We start from the raw sequence: 17,145 nt of genomic DNA on the forward strand, positions 1-17,145 counted from the left end.
GTCCAGATTTATTTACGAGGGTTTGGCAAGATCTTACAGCCAAAGTGAGCAGATGTAACACAGTCATGACCGAAGCTCTCCTTGTGTGGGTGGGGATGGCAGATTTAACCTGTGCGCACTGATTACCTCACTACGCACAGGTGCAGCCACCCCTGTTCCTGGGCCCAATTAGCCTGGCCAATTATCTAATTCATAACCAATTATCTAACTAGCCAGGTCTAATTAGCTTGACCCAGGGCAGGTGTGGCTGCTTAAACCAGCCATCCCCACACCACAACATCCAAGCTCGAATCAATCGTGCTTCCTCCTCTTATGGCAGACTGCGCTCTCGCGTCTTCGAGAGCTGCAACCTAAAGCTGTCCACAAAGGTAGCAGTTTACCAAGCAGTCTGTGTCTCCACCCTATTGTACGGTGCCAATGCATGGACCCCCTATCGACATCACATACGCCAGCTGGAATCATTTAACATCAAGTGCCTCATGCATATGCTAAAAGTCACCTGGCAGGACCGCATACCTCATACGTCCATCCTCCAACATATCCGGACAACCAGTGTGGAAGCAACTTTGCTGCAGCGCCAACTCCGCTGGGTCGGGCACGTCATTAGGATGCCTGAACATCGTCTCCCAAGACAGACCCTATATGGTCAACTTCCTGGGAGACAACAGGAAACCGGGAGGCCAACAACGGAGGTACAAGGACCATCTTAGAGAGTCACTGAAGAAGCGTGAAATAAAGACAGGGGCCCATGAAGCAACTGCCATGGACCGTCGAGCCTGGACCGCATCCGTGAACTCTGGAATCGGCCTCCTTGAATCAAAATGTACGTCTCAGAGAGAAGCGAAACGGCAGCGCTGACATCACCACGCGCAACAACCCCAAGCATCACCAGACCCAGCCCTCACGTGCCCCAGCTGTGGCAGGACTTGCGGGTCAAGGATCGGGCTTCACAGCCACCTCCAATGGCACCGCCGACAGCAGCAGTAGCCGCAACACTCCACTAACCACCCCCAAGGAAGTGATGTTATCTTTGGCAACGGTGGACAGCCACAAGCAAAGCAAGTGTGTGTCTATGTGTGGGCGCGTACGGCTGTGTGTGTGGGTGCGTATGGTTGTGTGTGTGTGTGTGTGTGTGTGTGCGTGTGAATGTGTATATGTGTGGGTGCACATGGTTGTGTCTGTGTGTGTGCGTATGTGTCTGTGCATGGAGGTGTTTGTGTTTGTGTGTGTGTGTGTGCTAGCGTGTGTGTGCATGTGTGTGTGTGTGTATGTGTATATGGTTGCGTGTGTGTGTGTGTGTGTGAGTGTGTGTGCATCCATGTGTGCGTATGTGTGTGTGGTTGTGTGTGTGTGTGTGTGTGTATGGTTGTCTGTGAGTGTGTGTGTGAGTGTGTGTGTGTGTGCACTGTCCATGGTGCTGAATTTCTCTGCTCTCGCTGGGATGGGACAGTAGGAGTCAGTGCTGCCTGTAGCTGGACATTCCTGGGATTCTGCATTCACATTCATTTTTGCAATTTTTCAACTTCTTTCATCTGAAAACATGAAAAAAGTGGTCAAAAAATGTTAGAATGGCGGATTATGCTAATGTGTTCAGAATATTGGGCAGCTCACTGGAATGTTCATACTGTGATGTCACACCTGATCTTATATTGTGATTTTGCACTGCACTGAAACCAGTGCGAGTTGTCTTTTAATATGTAAATAAATGATTTCTAATTCCACAACTCATAGTTCATAACTGAAACATTTTCTCATCATTGAATGAGCAATGTACCAGCAATAGCATACATAGTGTATATGGTCCATATCCAAGGTGTCAATGCCAGAGCCCTGAAGTTCTGTCACTGGAAGACATCACAATGGCCTCATTAAGGGGACTACCTCTGTTATCTCTCCTGGCCTTGTCTCAATGAAGCGCCAGTTCAATGCACCTAGTTGCATTTAAACTTATAATATATATGTTTTTTTTTTTTAAATAAATACATTTTAAAACATCATAAGTTAGCCTCTCAAAATACATGACATGCATGAGCAGCAATGAAACTTTTTTTCAAAACGGGTTCCTTTAAACTTTTTGCACAACTGCAACCAGCACTTTCGTTTAAATATCTTAGCTGTGCTGGTTGTGGTGCCAGAAAGTGTGATGGTGTTCTGTCCCTCCAGCACCCAGGTATTCCAGCAACCTTGGAGAGCTGCAGGACCATGAACAGCCCTGGACCTTCTCACAGGCAGGGGGGCAGGTGTGGCTCAGTTTATTTAGACCAGCTGCTCCCCATCGTCTAATCACTGGGCCTTATAAAAGGGCCTTGCTCACAGTTGTAAGAATTCTTTATCTTTTTTTGTGAAGGGTTGTGCTTGAGGGTGTCTTTTGACTTTTTGCCTCTGCAGGATTGTTGGTTCCAGTTTTCTCATTCTGTTTTTTTTAATGAAGTTTTTTCAGTAGTTTTTCAGTTTGTGGGCTAATGCATGTAATCACTGATTATATCGAGAGAGAGAGAGAGAGAGAGAGAGAGAGAGAGAGAGAGAGAGAGAGAGAGAGAGAGAGAGAGAGAGAGAGAGAGAGAGAGAGAGAGAGAGAGAGAGAGAGAGAGAGAGAGAGAGAGAGAGAGAGAGAGAGAGAGAGAGAGAGAGAGAGAGAGAGAGTGGAGGAGGTTGCATTGTCCCTCAAGAATGATCCTTTGGACCCTGCCCCACATTTCATTCACAGTCTTGCAATCGGGAATTTGCACCCAGTCTACAGTATATTACTTAAATTTGCTCACATCTTGTTAAAATTGGCTCGCTAGCTCAGTGAAAAAAAAATGGCTAAAGAAAGTTCATGATTAGAAAGCTTTCAAACTGTCTGAGATGGATTTCTGATAGGCCCTCTGATCAGAGTGCTGAGGAATGAATTATTTCTCACAACAAAACTGAATCACTGATTATCTCAAAAGAGCAAATATAGTTCTGCCCCCTCTGAAGTACCAGAGGAGACAAACACGAGAGAGAGAGAGAGAGAGAGAGGGAGAGAGAGAGAGAGAGTGTGAGAGAGAAAGGAAGAAAGAGAGAGAGATAGAGATGGAGGGACCAGGTACCATATGAAAGGGGTGAGCGCGAGAGAGAGAGAGAGGGAGGGGCTTACTAGGTACCATATGAAAGGGGTGCATGCAGAGGAAACCACAAAGGCAGAGCACAGGGGTTTTGTTTTGAGTCAGTGGCCATACAGTCAGACTGAGCCTCAGAGAGAGCAGCACCTCCAGCATTGTGCAAAAACTCCCCTCAGACCAGCAAGCAGGTCTCAGAGCGTGATCTCTAGCACGCTATCAAAGGAAAGACGTTATAAACAGGAAACAAAAACAGTACCAGACTATAATTAATACTGCCCTGCCCCTAGTACCCAATTGAACCTAACATGCTGACATACTGCTCTCTTTGGTCACACACACACACACACACACACGCACACACACACACGTGCACAAACACACACAAACGCACACATGCAGGCACGCACTCTCTCTTCCCTCTCAGTTATGCACTCACACCCTGTTTGTCAAACCCCCCCACCTCCCCCATGATACAAGGATAGTTTCATGTGAGTCCATTCTGCTTTACTCACTACATACATTCATTATGAAGAATGCTGCATGTCCTGAATGAGTAGAACACTTTAATGTCCCATGTCACCACAGCTGGTCACATGACCATGGAATGTACCATCAGGGCAGGAAAAGAAGTGGAATGATCAAGATGCTGAGTGATCACATCATTTCAGACTTATTGAGCATATATTTAAATCTTGGAGACAGATTATAAATTAAAGTGCACTGGTTTCTAAGCCGCTCTTTTCTGGTCTCGTGTAATGGAAAGGTGGTCAGAGGTGTGAGTTGAATAAATTTGATCAGTGTGGTTTCAGCGCTGAGAGAGGGAGGAGCTGCAGGTCAGTCTTCCTGTGCAGCTCTGGTGTGTGTAGAGCTGAATGTATTAGGCTGTGAGTGGAAAATAACTGGACCTCCCCTGTCACCACAATAGAGCAGTTTGAAACAGACAAACACATTTTACTTGTAATGAAAGAGAGAGCCGTGTGCAAAAGCATTCAGAAGCAATGAGAAGTGTAGTGAACCCAGAGATGGAAATATATCAGCCGAAGTGTCTGCCCACGTGACCTTTAATGCCTTCCTTTTATTATTGTACCCTTCAACTAGAATGATTCTGTCCCAAGAGCATTCTAAAAGCCATAAAATTTGTATGTATTTTATGGAAATGTTTTCAGAGTTCCTCCCCTAAACAAGAAGAATAACTGTGACCCTACCAACCCCACCGCCATACTACCTGCAGCCCTTTCTGTTGTTTGACTTTTTGACAAATTAAATTATAATGTGAATCATGGTCATAAAACACAGGCATCTCTGTGAAATGCAAAAGAATGGGTCCAGTGTGATTAATGCTACACAGCAGCTGAGTACATGTTCACCGCTCTTCCTCAGAGAACGGGTGCATTCCCAGCTCCTGACACCAGGGTGGGTGAGAGCATGGACATCAAGCCACAAAACTTCCATTCTAGAGGGATCTATAATCAGACCTGTGTGGACTTCCATTACAAATGCAGTTAATTGCTTGTGTGTCTGCACTGTACGTGCCGTATATAAAACTGTTTGGTTTACGTTCACTGGATTCAACACCAGTAACTCTGTTTTTGTTTTTATTATTTTAATGATTATTAAATTATGCAAATGGTGTAATAATTGCCTGTTTTGTATATATAATTCTCAGGATCGAAACTTCATGGTACTGTACCTAGTGACTGACCAGGGTGTCATTCTGATGTCTATCTCTAAACATCCTTTAGAGATAGACTGCCTGCATGCAGTCGAGAATACCAGTCAAATTGTTCATTGTCTGAAATAAGCTGAAAAATTATGACGATGATGATGATGATGAGGTGGTGGTATTGGTGATGTTAACAATGACGATGATGATGATGATGATGATGATGATGATGATGTTAACACTGTGGAAGATGATCCTGACTAGAAAAGTGATCATGATATTTGTGAATCTACGTAATAGTGGCAGGGGCGGGGCTATCCTACTCCCTGACAAAGGTTCCTACGTTCCCTGAAAGCTCCTTGGAGCTCTTTAGAAACTGACATAGCACTGGCACTGTTCGCCGGGCAGTCACTCTCACGATCAAACGTGATATAGACCCATGAGCCCACCAAAGTGAAAAGTGCATCATGCCCACATTATGCTAGTTGTTTTTTTTTTTCTTGTACGCATTACACTTGACTCTCTAATGCTTGCATGTTCAGTGCAAAATCTACCTTCCAAGATTAATGAGCACTATGAAGCTAAAGCAGCATTAATTAGCTGCAAGCAACTAGTGCTAGCGTGTCAAATTTTACGGCATGTCTTAACTTTGAGTTGAGGCTCGACAAAAAGCAACTTGAAAACTGATCAGACATTTAACGCGGGAACCTTTCCATGTACAATGTGATGCTTACAAGAAAGTGTGAAATTTAAATAGTGTGAAACTGACAGATTTTTCTGTGAGGCGCAAATGTATCTCTGCCACCAGGTCACAATACTGGGCAGAACAGACAGACCTCGTCAGGCCTATTTTAAAGGCACAGCCTGATATACATGTAGCATTAGCCCTTAGTGAAAATGAATAACCATCAATGAGACAAACTCTGCATGAATATGTGATAGGAGGTTAAGCATGATTACTGATCATTACAGATTTTATTTACAGCACCGAAAATATTGGCTGGACCACACAATCATACATTTCTATTGAAAAACGAGGAATGGAGATAGTCTTAAGATACTGTTACATTACAGGCATTTCAAACGTACTCACTCTCACCTGTATGTTTAGATACTTTCATTGAATCCCGTGGGGTAATTTGTCCTCTGCGTTTGAGCCATCCTAGTTACTTAGGAGCAGTGGGCAGCCACAGTGCAGCGCACGGGGACCAGCTTGAGTTCTGAGGCCAGTGCCTTGGTCAAGGGCACCTGCAGGAGCACACCTAGCCTTCTTGCGAGGCAACACTGCTAACCACTATGCCACCCTGCCCGCCCGGTTTGATGCTGCTGTTTGGAAACCATTAGCTCTCAGTGCCAAAGTTCTGTTCATGAACTTTCTGTACTGAAATATATTTTCATTTGTATCATTAAGTCATTATCTTATGTGTATGATTTGTAATAATTCTGTTTAGATGTTGGAATAGCAGGGTTATTTCCAAATTGCATGTTTTCTCTAAAAATGCATTTGATCCCTCAAACAGGCCACAATAAGAAACCTTCACAAAGATCCAGCAGCTATCGTAAACTGAAATAGATGTTTCTTGTATTTACAGTTTCAGACTAAAGTTGACAAAGTCCTTCTGTTATGATTGTCTGTGTTCAAATAGTTCTGAGTATCAGGAACATAATCAAAAAGTTTGGATTCATACACCAGGGTAATTTGTAAACAGGGATTGTGTTCTGGAAAAAAAGTCATAATAAGAAGAAGGAGAAAAAGAATACCCAGAAGGATATATTAAAAGGAATATGACTCACTGGATGATTTAATGATATGAATCCCATAATAGTACAATTATTTATGCCTTTTTGTAATAGATGAGGATAATTATGGGCAAGATGCAACAGAGAACTCCCGTCCGTATGATCGAGAGCCAGACAAGCGTGGATAATTCACCTCCTGAAATATAAATATTTGTTTAGGATTTTGTGAATGAAGTTGAGATTTTTTATTGTTACTACAATAAAAATAATGTAAAAATCAAAATATTTTCCTAGTTAATTATAGTTTTACATGACAATTGTGAATCAATACTAAATGTGCTTTTATGCCGTACACACAATTAAAGAAGCTTACCCTCAATGTCCAGCTTGGTCACGTTCCCAAACAGGATCTCCCCACAGGTGCCCACAGCACAGTAGTAAGTCCCAGCATCAGAGGGGCTGAGGTTCCTCTTGGGGAAGTTGTAGACACAGCTCTGTGAGGGAGACACAGCCCCAGAGCTCCTCTGGCACTCATCACCCCTGATTCCATGGGTGTAAATGATTCCTGGAGAGGACTCTCCTGAGCCCTGTCTGAACCAGTACACACTGTGTTCTCCTGCACAGGTCTCAGTGTGTACTGTACACTGCAGAGTCACAGAGTCTCCTGGCTGGACTGACTCAGACTCGGGCTGCTGCAGTACTACTGTCCTGTTGTGTGACTCTGAACCTGAAGAATTTTAACAATTAAAAACTTAACAGGACATGTGCTTGGACTCAATCGTTAGATACGTGCTTTGCTGTAAGTATTACCATAATTACCACAGTTTTGAATCTAGGTCGTGGCTGAACTTCCCAATCTGGATTTGTGACGAATGCATGCAAAACTGCCTATTTGTCTATTTGTGATGTTGCATTAAAACTTCAGAAAACCAAAGGCAAATTTACAGTGTTTGGCTAAACATGCAGTGTCTTAAACAACAACATTCCTTAATATATCATAACACAACACTGAACCAATACACAAACACACAAAACAGACTTTGACTAGCCCTACCCTAAAACAAAGATCTGTATTTCTAGGATAATTTAAATTCACTTTTTAAACAGCAAATATCAGATGTGTTTTTATTATAACATATCGATCAGGTTAGTATCAATTCACCAAAAATAACACTTTTCTGCAATATTTCACTGGTATTGTGCCAGTGAGCAAAGTATTTTGTTGCAAGCCTGCAACTAGTGTAAAGCATCATTTTAGGTTCATATTTACCCATCACCATTAAAGTGGTTCCATCTCCAAAGATGGTCTCTGTGTTGACCGTAATAGCGCAGTGGTATGTTGCTGAATCCGACGGCTCTACTTGTGACACAGTCAGGTTAAAGGTCCTGTTTGCTGCTTTAGCACTGAGGCGTGTACTGTCTTTAAACTCATTGAAAAATTGAAGATTATAATTCAAGTAATGATGCCTTGCTATGTGCTGAATCTTCTGTCCAAGAGGCTGCTTATACCAACTGATAACAATAAATTGTTTTACAGAGTAGAAGCATGGGAGAGTCACAGTGTCTCCGATCTGAGCTTGCACCAGCGTGTCAGGCTGAATTATATTCCCAAGCAGACCATCTGTAGGACGACAGAAAGCAATATTTCAATGCAAATGGCAGTGTGAAATACGCAATTAAAAACCACAACAATCTCTGTATAAATAGCTCTATACAGTCCCAATGTAAAGTTATTTTGTCTGATAAGTCAATAATAATTATACACTTACAGACTTTGCTGAAAAGCACAAGAACAGCACAGAGTGGTGGCATCACTGTATCTGAACTCTCCTCTTCTGGAGACTCTCCTCTGCCTGAGACCCTGTTTGTCCTCTGCACTGTAAAACTCAAACTGTACAGATAAAAGGAGGACTTGAGATAATAATTTCTCGTCATTCACTGAACAGTAGGAGGGCACATGTCAGGGGAAGATTTGATTGGCTGTTTAATGAGGCAAATTATTGGGTGCACAAGAGTGGTGCAAGCATACGCTGATAAACACCCTCAGTGCAAAAAAAGAACAATGTTGTCATTATTTCCATCCTGCTTAATAAAGGTCAAATAATAATAATAATTCAGTTGTTATTTACAGTGCAATAATGTGGAAGTCCTCACATAGTTTTAAATAGGTTACTTTAAGAATAACTTTAGATTGAAAATGGCATCTTAATTCGTACTACGGTTTAATATATGTGTGTGTATGTGTGTGTGCGTGGGTGTTTATGTGTGTGTGTGCATGTGTGTGTGTGTGTGTTTGTGCGCATATGTGTGTGTGCATGGAGGAGTATGTGTTTGTGTGTGTGTGTATGGTTGTGTGTGTGTGTGTGTGTGTGTGTGTGTGTGTGCATGCGTGTGTGTGTATGTGTATATGGTTGCGTGTGTGTGTGTGTGTGTGTGTTTGTGTGTTTGTGCATGTGGTCGTGTGTGTGTGTGTGCGTGTCATTTTGTGTGTTTGTGTGCGTGTGTGTGTATATGTGTGGGTGCGTATGGTTGTGTGTGTGTGTGTGTGTGTGTGTTCTTGTATCTGTGGTTGTGTATGTGTGTGTGTGTGTGTGTTTGTGCGTCTGTGTGTGTGTATGTGTGTGTGCGTGTGTCAAACTGCCAAATTGATGATGACATCCAAGCTTGAATCAATCGTGCTTCCTCCTCTTATGGCAGACTGCGCTCTCGCGTCTTCGAGAGCAGCAACCTAAAGCTGTCCACAGAGGTAGCAGTTTACCGAGCAGTCTGTGTCTCCACCTTATTATACGGTGCCAATGCATGGACCCCCTATCGACATCACATACGCCAGCTGGAATCATTTAATATCAAGTGCCTCATGCGCATCCTAAAAGTCACCTGGCCGGATCGCATACCTCATACGTCCATCCTCCAACATATCCAGACAACCAGTGTGGAAGCAACTTTGCTGCAGCGCCAACTCCGCTGGGTCGGGCACGTCATTAGGATGCCTGAACATCGTCTCCCAAGACAGACCCTATATGGTCAGCTTCCTGGGAGACAACAGGAAACCGGGAGGCCAACAACGGAGGTACAAGGACCATCTTAGAGAGTCCCTGAAGAAGCGTGAAATAAAGACAGGGGCCCATGAAGCACCCGCCATGGACCGCCGAGCCTGGACCGCATCCGTGAACTCTGGCGTCGACCTCCTTGAATCAAAATGTACGTCTCAGAGAGAAGCGAAGCGGCAGCGCTGACATCACCACGCGCAACAACCCCAAGCATCACCAGACCCAGACCCGGGCTTCACAGCCACCTCCAATCACACCGCCATCAGCAGAGGCAGCCACAACACTCCACAAACCACCCCCTCAAGGAAGTGATGTTATCTTTGGCAACGATGGACAGCCGCAAGCAAAGCAAGTGTGTGTCTATATGTGGGTGCGTATGGCTATGTGTGTGGGTGCGTATGGTTGTGTGTGTGTGAGTGTGTGTGTGTGTGTGTGCTTGTGAGTGTGTATATGTGTGGGTGCACATGGTTGTGTCTGTGTGTGTGCGTATGTGTCTGTGCATGGAGGTGTTTGTGTTTGTGTGTGTGTGCTAGCGTGTGTTTGCATGTGTGTGTGTGTGTATGTGTATATGGTTGTGTGTGAGTGTGTGTGCATCCATGTGTGTGTATGTGTGTGTGTGTGTGGTTGTGTGTGTGTGTATGGTTGTCTATGAGTGTGTGTGTGAGTGTGTTTGTGTGTGTGCACTGTCCATGGTGCTGAATTTCTCTGCTCTCCCTGGGATGGGACAGTAGGAGTCAGTGCTGCCCGTAGCTGGACATTCCTGTCATTCTGCATTCACATTCATTTTTGCAATTTTTGACCTTCTTTCATCTGAAAACATGAAAAAAGTGGTCAAAAAATGTTAGAATGGCTGATTATGCTAATGAGTTCAGAACATTGGGCAGCTCACTGGAATGTTCATACTGTGATGTCACACCTGATCTTACATTGTGATTTTGCACTGCACTGAAACCAGTGCAAGGTGTCTTTTAATATGTAAATAAATGATTTCTAATTCCACAACTCATAGTTCATAACTGAAACATTTTCTCATCATAGAATGAGCAATGTACCAGCAATAGCATACATAGCGTATATGGTCCATATCCACTGGATGACATCACAATGGCCTCATTAAGGGGACTACCTCTGTTATCTCTCTGGCCTTGTCTTAATGAAGCGCCAGTTCAATGCACCTAGTTGCATTTAAACTTAGAATATATACGTTTTTTTTTTTTTTTTTTAATCAATACATTTTAAAACATCATAAGTTAGCCTCTCAAAATACGTGACATGCATGAGCAGCAATGAAACTTTTTTTCAAAACGGGTTCCTTTAAACTTTTTGCACAACTGCAACCAGCACTTTCGTTTAAATATCTTAGCTGTGCTGGTTGTGGTGCCAGAAAGAGTGATGGTGTGCTGTCCCTCCAGCACCCAGGTATTCCAGCAACCTGGGAGAGCTGCAGGACCATGAACAGCCCTGGACCTTCTCACAGGCAGGCGGGCAGGTGTGGCTCATTCTAATTAGGCCAGCTGCTCCCCATTGTCTAATCACTGGGCCTTATAAAAGGGCCATGCTCACAGTTGTAAGAATTCTTCATCTTTTTTTGTGAAGGGTTGTGCTTGAGGGTGTCTTTTGACTTTTTGCCTCTGCAGGATTGTTTGTTCCAGTTTTCTCATTCTGTTTTTTTTTATGAAGTTTTTTCAGTAGTTTTTCAGTTTGTGGGCTAATGCATGTAATCACTGATTGTATCAAGAGAGCACAGATGGTTCAGATACCGAGAGAGAGAGAGAGAGAGAGAGAGAGAGTGGAGGAGGTTGCATTGTCCCTCAAGAATGATCCTTTGGACCCTGCCCCACATTTCATTTGTAGTCTTGCAATCAAGAAGTTGCACCCAGTCTACACTGTATTACTTAAATATGCTCACATCTTGTTAAAATTGGCTCGCTAGCTCAGTGAAAAAAAAAATGGCTAAAGAAAGTCCATGATTAGAAAGCTTTCAAACTGTCTGAGATGGATTTCTGATAGGCCCTCTGATCAGAGTGCTGAGGAATGAATTATTCCTCAAAACAAAACTGAATCACTGATTATCTCAAAAGAGCAAATATAGTTCTGCCCCCTCTGAAGTACCAGAGGAGACAAACACGAGAGAGAGAGAGAGAGAGAGAGAGAGGGAGAGTGAGAGAGAAAGGAAGAAAAAGAGAGAGATAGAGATGGAGGGTCCAGGTACCATATGAAAGGGGTGCATGCAGAGGAAACCACAAAGGCAGAGCACAGGGGTTTTGTTTTGAGTCAGTGGCCTGAGAGTCAGACTGAGCCACAGAGAGAGAGCAGCACCTCCAGCATTGTGCAAAAACCCCCCTCAGACCAGCAAGCAGGTGTCAAAGCGTGATCTCTAGCACGCTCTCAAAGGGCTGAATATATAAGGCTGTGAGTGGAAAATGTGAGTGAACCTCCCTTGTCACCATTACAGAGCAAAATGACAAAATAACATTTGTCTTAGGGCCTCCTTTAATTATTTAATTTTAATGCTAAAATGCTCATTAATGCTAATTAATGCTAATTAATGCTAACTAAATAACTCCTTCTAGTTAGTTAATCAGCATTAATTGGTGCTCACCCTGCCCACCCAGCAGAGAACAGGTAGTTTAGTCACAGCAAACTGCAAAGAGAGGGATGCTGTGTTTGTGGGAAAAAATCAGTTTACATGTAAAATGTGTACATTTAAGCATTTTAAATTAGTTTTTCTGTCCTTGCCTTACAGGGAATGTCAGCATGCCAGTTTGCATGAGCTTGCTAACAGAAATAGAATGTGGTGGTTTGCCAAACAAAAAAGGGCCCCCCACATTTGTAATAAAAGTTAGCCCGATCCAAGATCTGTCACAATCTCGTGCAATGCTGATATACGTTATCCTGAAGAGAAACACCGGTTGGTTTAACTTAACTGAGTAAGTGTGCTTGTTTATTGAGTCTAATGTGGATCACTGGGTGACATTTATGAAGCTGTTGTGCTTCAATGCATCAAATATCAGAATGTTCAAATTAAATCAACAGTACATTCAAAAACATGTAGAAATGTATTTGAGCTCAAGCCACCTGTTTCCAATTCCAATGTTTTCCATCTTAATTATGTTTATGCATGATGTCCTTTATTGAATATGGTGGGAGGTAATATGTCAGTAATTTTGCGCAGGCAAAGGGCACTATAATCATGTTCAGGTCAAAGAGCACTGTAATCATGTTCAGGTCAAAGGGCACTGTAATCATGTTCAGGTCAAAGGGCACTGTAATCATGTTCAGGTCAAAGAGCACTATACTCATGTTCAGCTGTCAAAATGAAACACTTTACAGAAGCAAGTCCAGTCTGGGTAAGGGCATTACTCTCTCCTTGTTCTCTAGATTATCAGCCCCTGTGAACACCTGACAGGCATCTCAGCAGGAAGTGCATGAGCATGCTCTGTCCCTGTACACAGGAAGGAACTATTTAAAGAAAAGAACACCTTGCTAACCATTCAATGTGGGGGTGGATCTATTACGCGTTGGGGTTGTGTGGTAACAAGTGGCCCCAGGAAATATTGTGTGGGAGGAAAGAAGAATGGGTTCAACTAAATAACAAAACCGTTAATGTCACAGAGTCAGTGAAGAAACCGTAGCTGGGCAGAGATATGTTGGTATGACAATAATCCAAAAAAATCCTTCAGTTTAACCCCAATCTACCTAAATGAATGAAAGATGAAAGTTTGGAAAGGCCTGCACTGTCAGACTTGCATGCGATTGAAAATCTGTGAGGAGACCTCAAACACACATTAAATTTGAGACATAAGAATATTTCTGAACTAGCAGGATTCTGCCAGTGAGCGGGGAATTCCTAATGCAAGAACAGAAAAGACTGTGAACTGGCAGCAAGGAATATTTGGAAGCTGTGATTTTCACCAAAGGAGGTGTTACTAAGTGCTGACGAGGAGCCCAAGGCTTTGCATGTGCCAAATTTCAATCTATAAAGCCGGGCATAGGCTCCAGCACCCCCCGTGACCCTGCCCAGGATAGGCGGGTAGAGATAATGGATGGATAAACTTCTTTTCACTAATACAATCAACAAGATGTCGTTTGTAATTTGACCTTCAGTGGCCAAACTTTTCCACACCTCAGCATTTTGTGACTACAATATTTTACAAAAAGTGGTAGGGACAGAATTTGCCTTTCATAGAGTGCCTTGCACAATTTTATATGTGTACGCCGTTTCTTTTTATAGAGCTGGGTATATACTGAAGTCATTCGGGTTAACAGCCTTGCTCAAGAGTACAAGGGCATTGCATCACCTGAGAATTGGGTTACACGTCCTGTTCCCTAACCATTGAACTACACTGATGCCCTAAACAAAGCAAGGTTTAGCAACAATGAGCACCATTTAACTGAGACTGTCCAGCCAGACAGACACGTCTGTGTACAATTTTTTTAGGTTTTAACATTTGTTTATTTATTTGAAGAACAGCAGAATTTAAGAACAAACACAGCTTGAAGAGGCCCATATTTTAAGACAAGGCAAATCCTGTAACTGTTTTTGTCAGCCACGTATTATAATGTTTACCAGTTCTGGTGAGGAAATCTTGTGGTGAAGATCACAGATCTGAAAATGAAGATTTTTTTATGGAAAGCTTCACTCGCGGTCTCTAAATCTCATATCTGAGTAAACCGTTTCTTTCTCCACTTCCCTCTTGTTCCTCCTCACATTGGGTTTCTTGGTGGTGAAAGTCAAAGCAGCGTAATTCATTGCTTCATCTTGACACTGAAAGGAAAACATATGATTACTTCCCATTCTGATGAGCATTTTACCAGGATACTCAACACTGCGATTGTGTTCATTAGTTAGGTAGTTAGTTTTCTTAAAAATCTTTTTTTACAAAATAATATTTATACCTGTTTGCTTGACAAGTCTTCTCTGGACACTTGGCTGTTTGATGTAGACCCTGTTTAGTAAAATTAAAATGTAAATCACTGGTGGTTGGTGCACACTCAAATAAGAAAGCTCTTCTTCTTCTTCTCTTCTTCCTCTCATTATTATTATTATTATTATTATTATTAATTGCTGTAGTAGCAGTAGTGGTAGTAGTGTTTTTCATATAGTAAATTATATTCACCACAGTAAGACTTGCCATAAGTTGCCATTCCAACAAGAAGTACTACACTGTATATCTGAGGAGTACATCTATTATATAATCGCCAGGGAAACGGGGCTTCAATGAAGATTAAACATCACCTGAAATATATTTCAATTTGTTTGGAGGCCAGAAAATTCTGCCTTAATCTGGACAATTTTTACTGCCTTTTTCTTGAGAGCAATTTTATTTTCATAACTGAGGGATTGTCACATCATAGCTGTAGTGTCTATAATTTACTTAGTGCTAGCTGGGTACCAATACATTTTTGAGGTCAATATCAGAAACTACAATGTTATAAATTCAAGTGAGATTTGGCTTTAGTTTACATGTGATCTGTGTGCATAAGTTACGCAAACCTAGTAGTGGGAGTCATCTGATCATCTGCACCAATGGAGTAACAACATGATGCTGTTTAATAGGGTCTGCATATAATTATTACTGCATGCTATTTAGAAAATGGCTTTACATACACATGACAAATTTGTCAAAATTTGAAAGCCAAATACTTAACGTATTTTCACATTAAGTTCACATTTTTCATTGACTCCAAGCTCTTTAAGATAATGTGTATATTTTGTGGTCTTGTGTGTTACACACCAGTTGGATTTGATGAAATAAAAATTTGAGCGAAGATAACTTGAAAAAATACACTGGCATATTCCACACATGGATAACTTACCTCTCTCTTACCTTTGCAAATCTCACTGCTTTTTCTCCATTTCAGAGCGAGGACAACATTTAGGATCACACTCAACGTCAAACCTCCCGCCAAGCAATAAAGAGGAAGATGTTTGTTCCCTGACATTTTAAAAGCAAGATTTAGTATAACAACCTGCATGCGTAATATTAATAAGAGCATAACAAGACATTGGTAGTGACACCTGTCCAAAAAACGTATCCGCATGAGAATAAAAATGGATAACAATTAACAACTTACAATATAAAAATAAATTAGCAGATGCAACAATAATCCACTTATACCAGATGAAGTCTGTGTGCTCTACTGGTTGATATGATTTAATACATCATTTAGCCCTTGCCTTGCAAAAGTAAGACGGCGCTTTCACTGACTATGTGAGCAATTATTTTGCTTACCCTCAAAGTCCAGCTTGGTCACGTTTCCAAACAGGATCTCCCCACAGGTGGCCACAGCACAGTAGTAAGTCCCAGCATCAGAGGAGCTGAGGTTCCTCTTGGGGAAGTTATAGACACAGCTCTGTGTGGGAGACACAGCCCCAGAGCTCCTCTGGCACTCATCACCCCTGGTTCCATGGGTGTAAATGATTCCTGGACGGGACTCTCCTGAGCCCTGTCTGAACCAGTACACACTGTGTTCTCCTGCACAGGTCTCAGTGTGTACTGTACACTGCAGAGTCACAGAGTCTCCTGGCTGCACTGACTCAGACTCGGGCTGCTGCAGTACTACTGCCCTGCTGTCTGACTCTGAACCTGAAGTTTGATAATTAAAAATATTACACTATATATGCCTGGACTCAATCACTATTTTTCCATACCTATGATTCACAAGTACACACGGATATTTATTCTGTACAACAACAAAAACTTTGATTTAGTATTTATTTGAATTGAATTGATGACAATTGTGTACATGTCATATCAGTTAGTATTATTTTCCCATATGTAATGAGAAAATGTTTATTTCTGACTTTGTATCAATGACTTTGGCTGAACATGAAGTATCTTAATTAATAACCAACCTTAATATATTAAAATTGCTTAACCAAAACGTGGACACAGAACTCAGAGCTTGAATGACCCTACGAAAGAAACGTCTTATGATAAATTAAAATTCAGCTTCTAAAAAATCCTGTACATGAAAAAGTATAAGACTTGGATTAAGATTCATATTTACCCATCGCCATTAAAGTAGTTCCATTTCCAAAGCTGATCTCATTGAAGAGTGTAATGGCGCAGTAGTATGTTGCAGAATCCGACAGCTCTACTTGTGACACAGTCAAGGTAGAGGTCCCCTTTGTTCCTTTAGCACTGAGGCGTTTACTGTTTTTAAATTGATTCACAAACATAGCATCAGATGTAGGGCTCATTATTATTGCTACAAGCTGAGGCTTCTGTCCAAAAGGCTGCTTTATCCAGCTGACAGCTGGAATTTCAGCTAAATCATAGATACATGAGAGAGTCACATTTTCTCCAAGCTGAGCTGTCACCAGTGCGTCAGACTGAACTACATTCTTCCCAAGCAGACCATCTGGATTAAAACAGAAAGGAAAATTTCAGCTTCACTGAAAATGGGAAACACTCCACTCTCAGTCTCTGAGTAAATAGCACTGAACTGAAGTTGTGAAGAAGTTCTTTTGGCTGATAAGTCAATGATAATAATACACTTACACACTTTGCTAAAGAACACAAGAATAGCACAGTAGAGTAGTGGCATCACTGTATCTGAACACTCCTCTTCTGGAGACGCTCCTCTGCCTGAGACCCTG

General features: G+C 42.1%; 2 protein-coding genes across 4 annotated transcripts in view; both read right to left on the reverse strand.

Moving 5' to 3' along the window:
- LOC118223778 (immunoglobulin superfamily member 3-like) overlaps window positions 1-17,145 on the reverse strand; it is a 55,730-nt gene that overhangs the window by 12,712 nt on the left and 25,873 nt on the right. The gene's annotated exons all lie outside the window — the stretch shown is intronic.
- Window positions 13,967-17,145, reverse strand: part of LOC118223771 (immunoglobulin superfamily member 3-like) — a 64,912-nt gene continuing 61,733 nt past the window's right edge. Inside the window, exons 6-8 of one of the 2 annotated variants that reach the window (XM_035410742.1) lie at window positions 15,371-15,478; window positions 14,439-14,488; window positions 13,967-14,307 (exon numbers count right to left, since the gene is read on the reverse strand). In XM_035410742.1, coding sequence (XP_035266633.1) covers window positions 14,179-14,307; window positions 14,439-14,488; window positions 15,371-15,478 — 287 coding nt within the window. In that variant the 3' untranslated portion in view covers window positions 13,967-14,178. Of the gene's footprint in view, window positions 14,308-14,438; window positions 14,489-15,359; window positions 15,479-17,145 lie in introns of both variants that reach the window. The other variant, XM_035410748.1, reaches the window with a different exon arrangement.

The sequence above is a fragment of the Anguilla anguilla genome, chromosome 3 (genome assembly GCF_013347855.1).
Source record: "Anguilla anguilla isolate fAngAng1 chromosome 3, fAngAng1.pri, whole genome shotgun sequence".
NCBI classification, from domain to species: domain Eukaryota; kingdom Metazoa; phylum Chordata; class Actinopteri; order Anguilliformes; family Anguillidae; genus Anguilla; species Anguilla anguilla.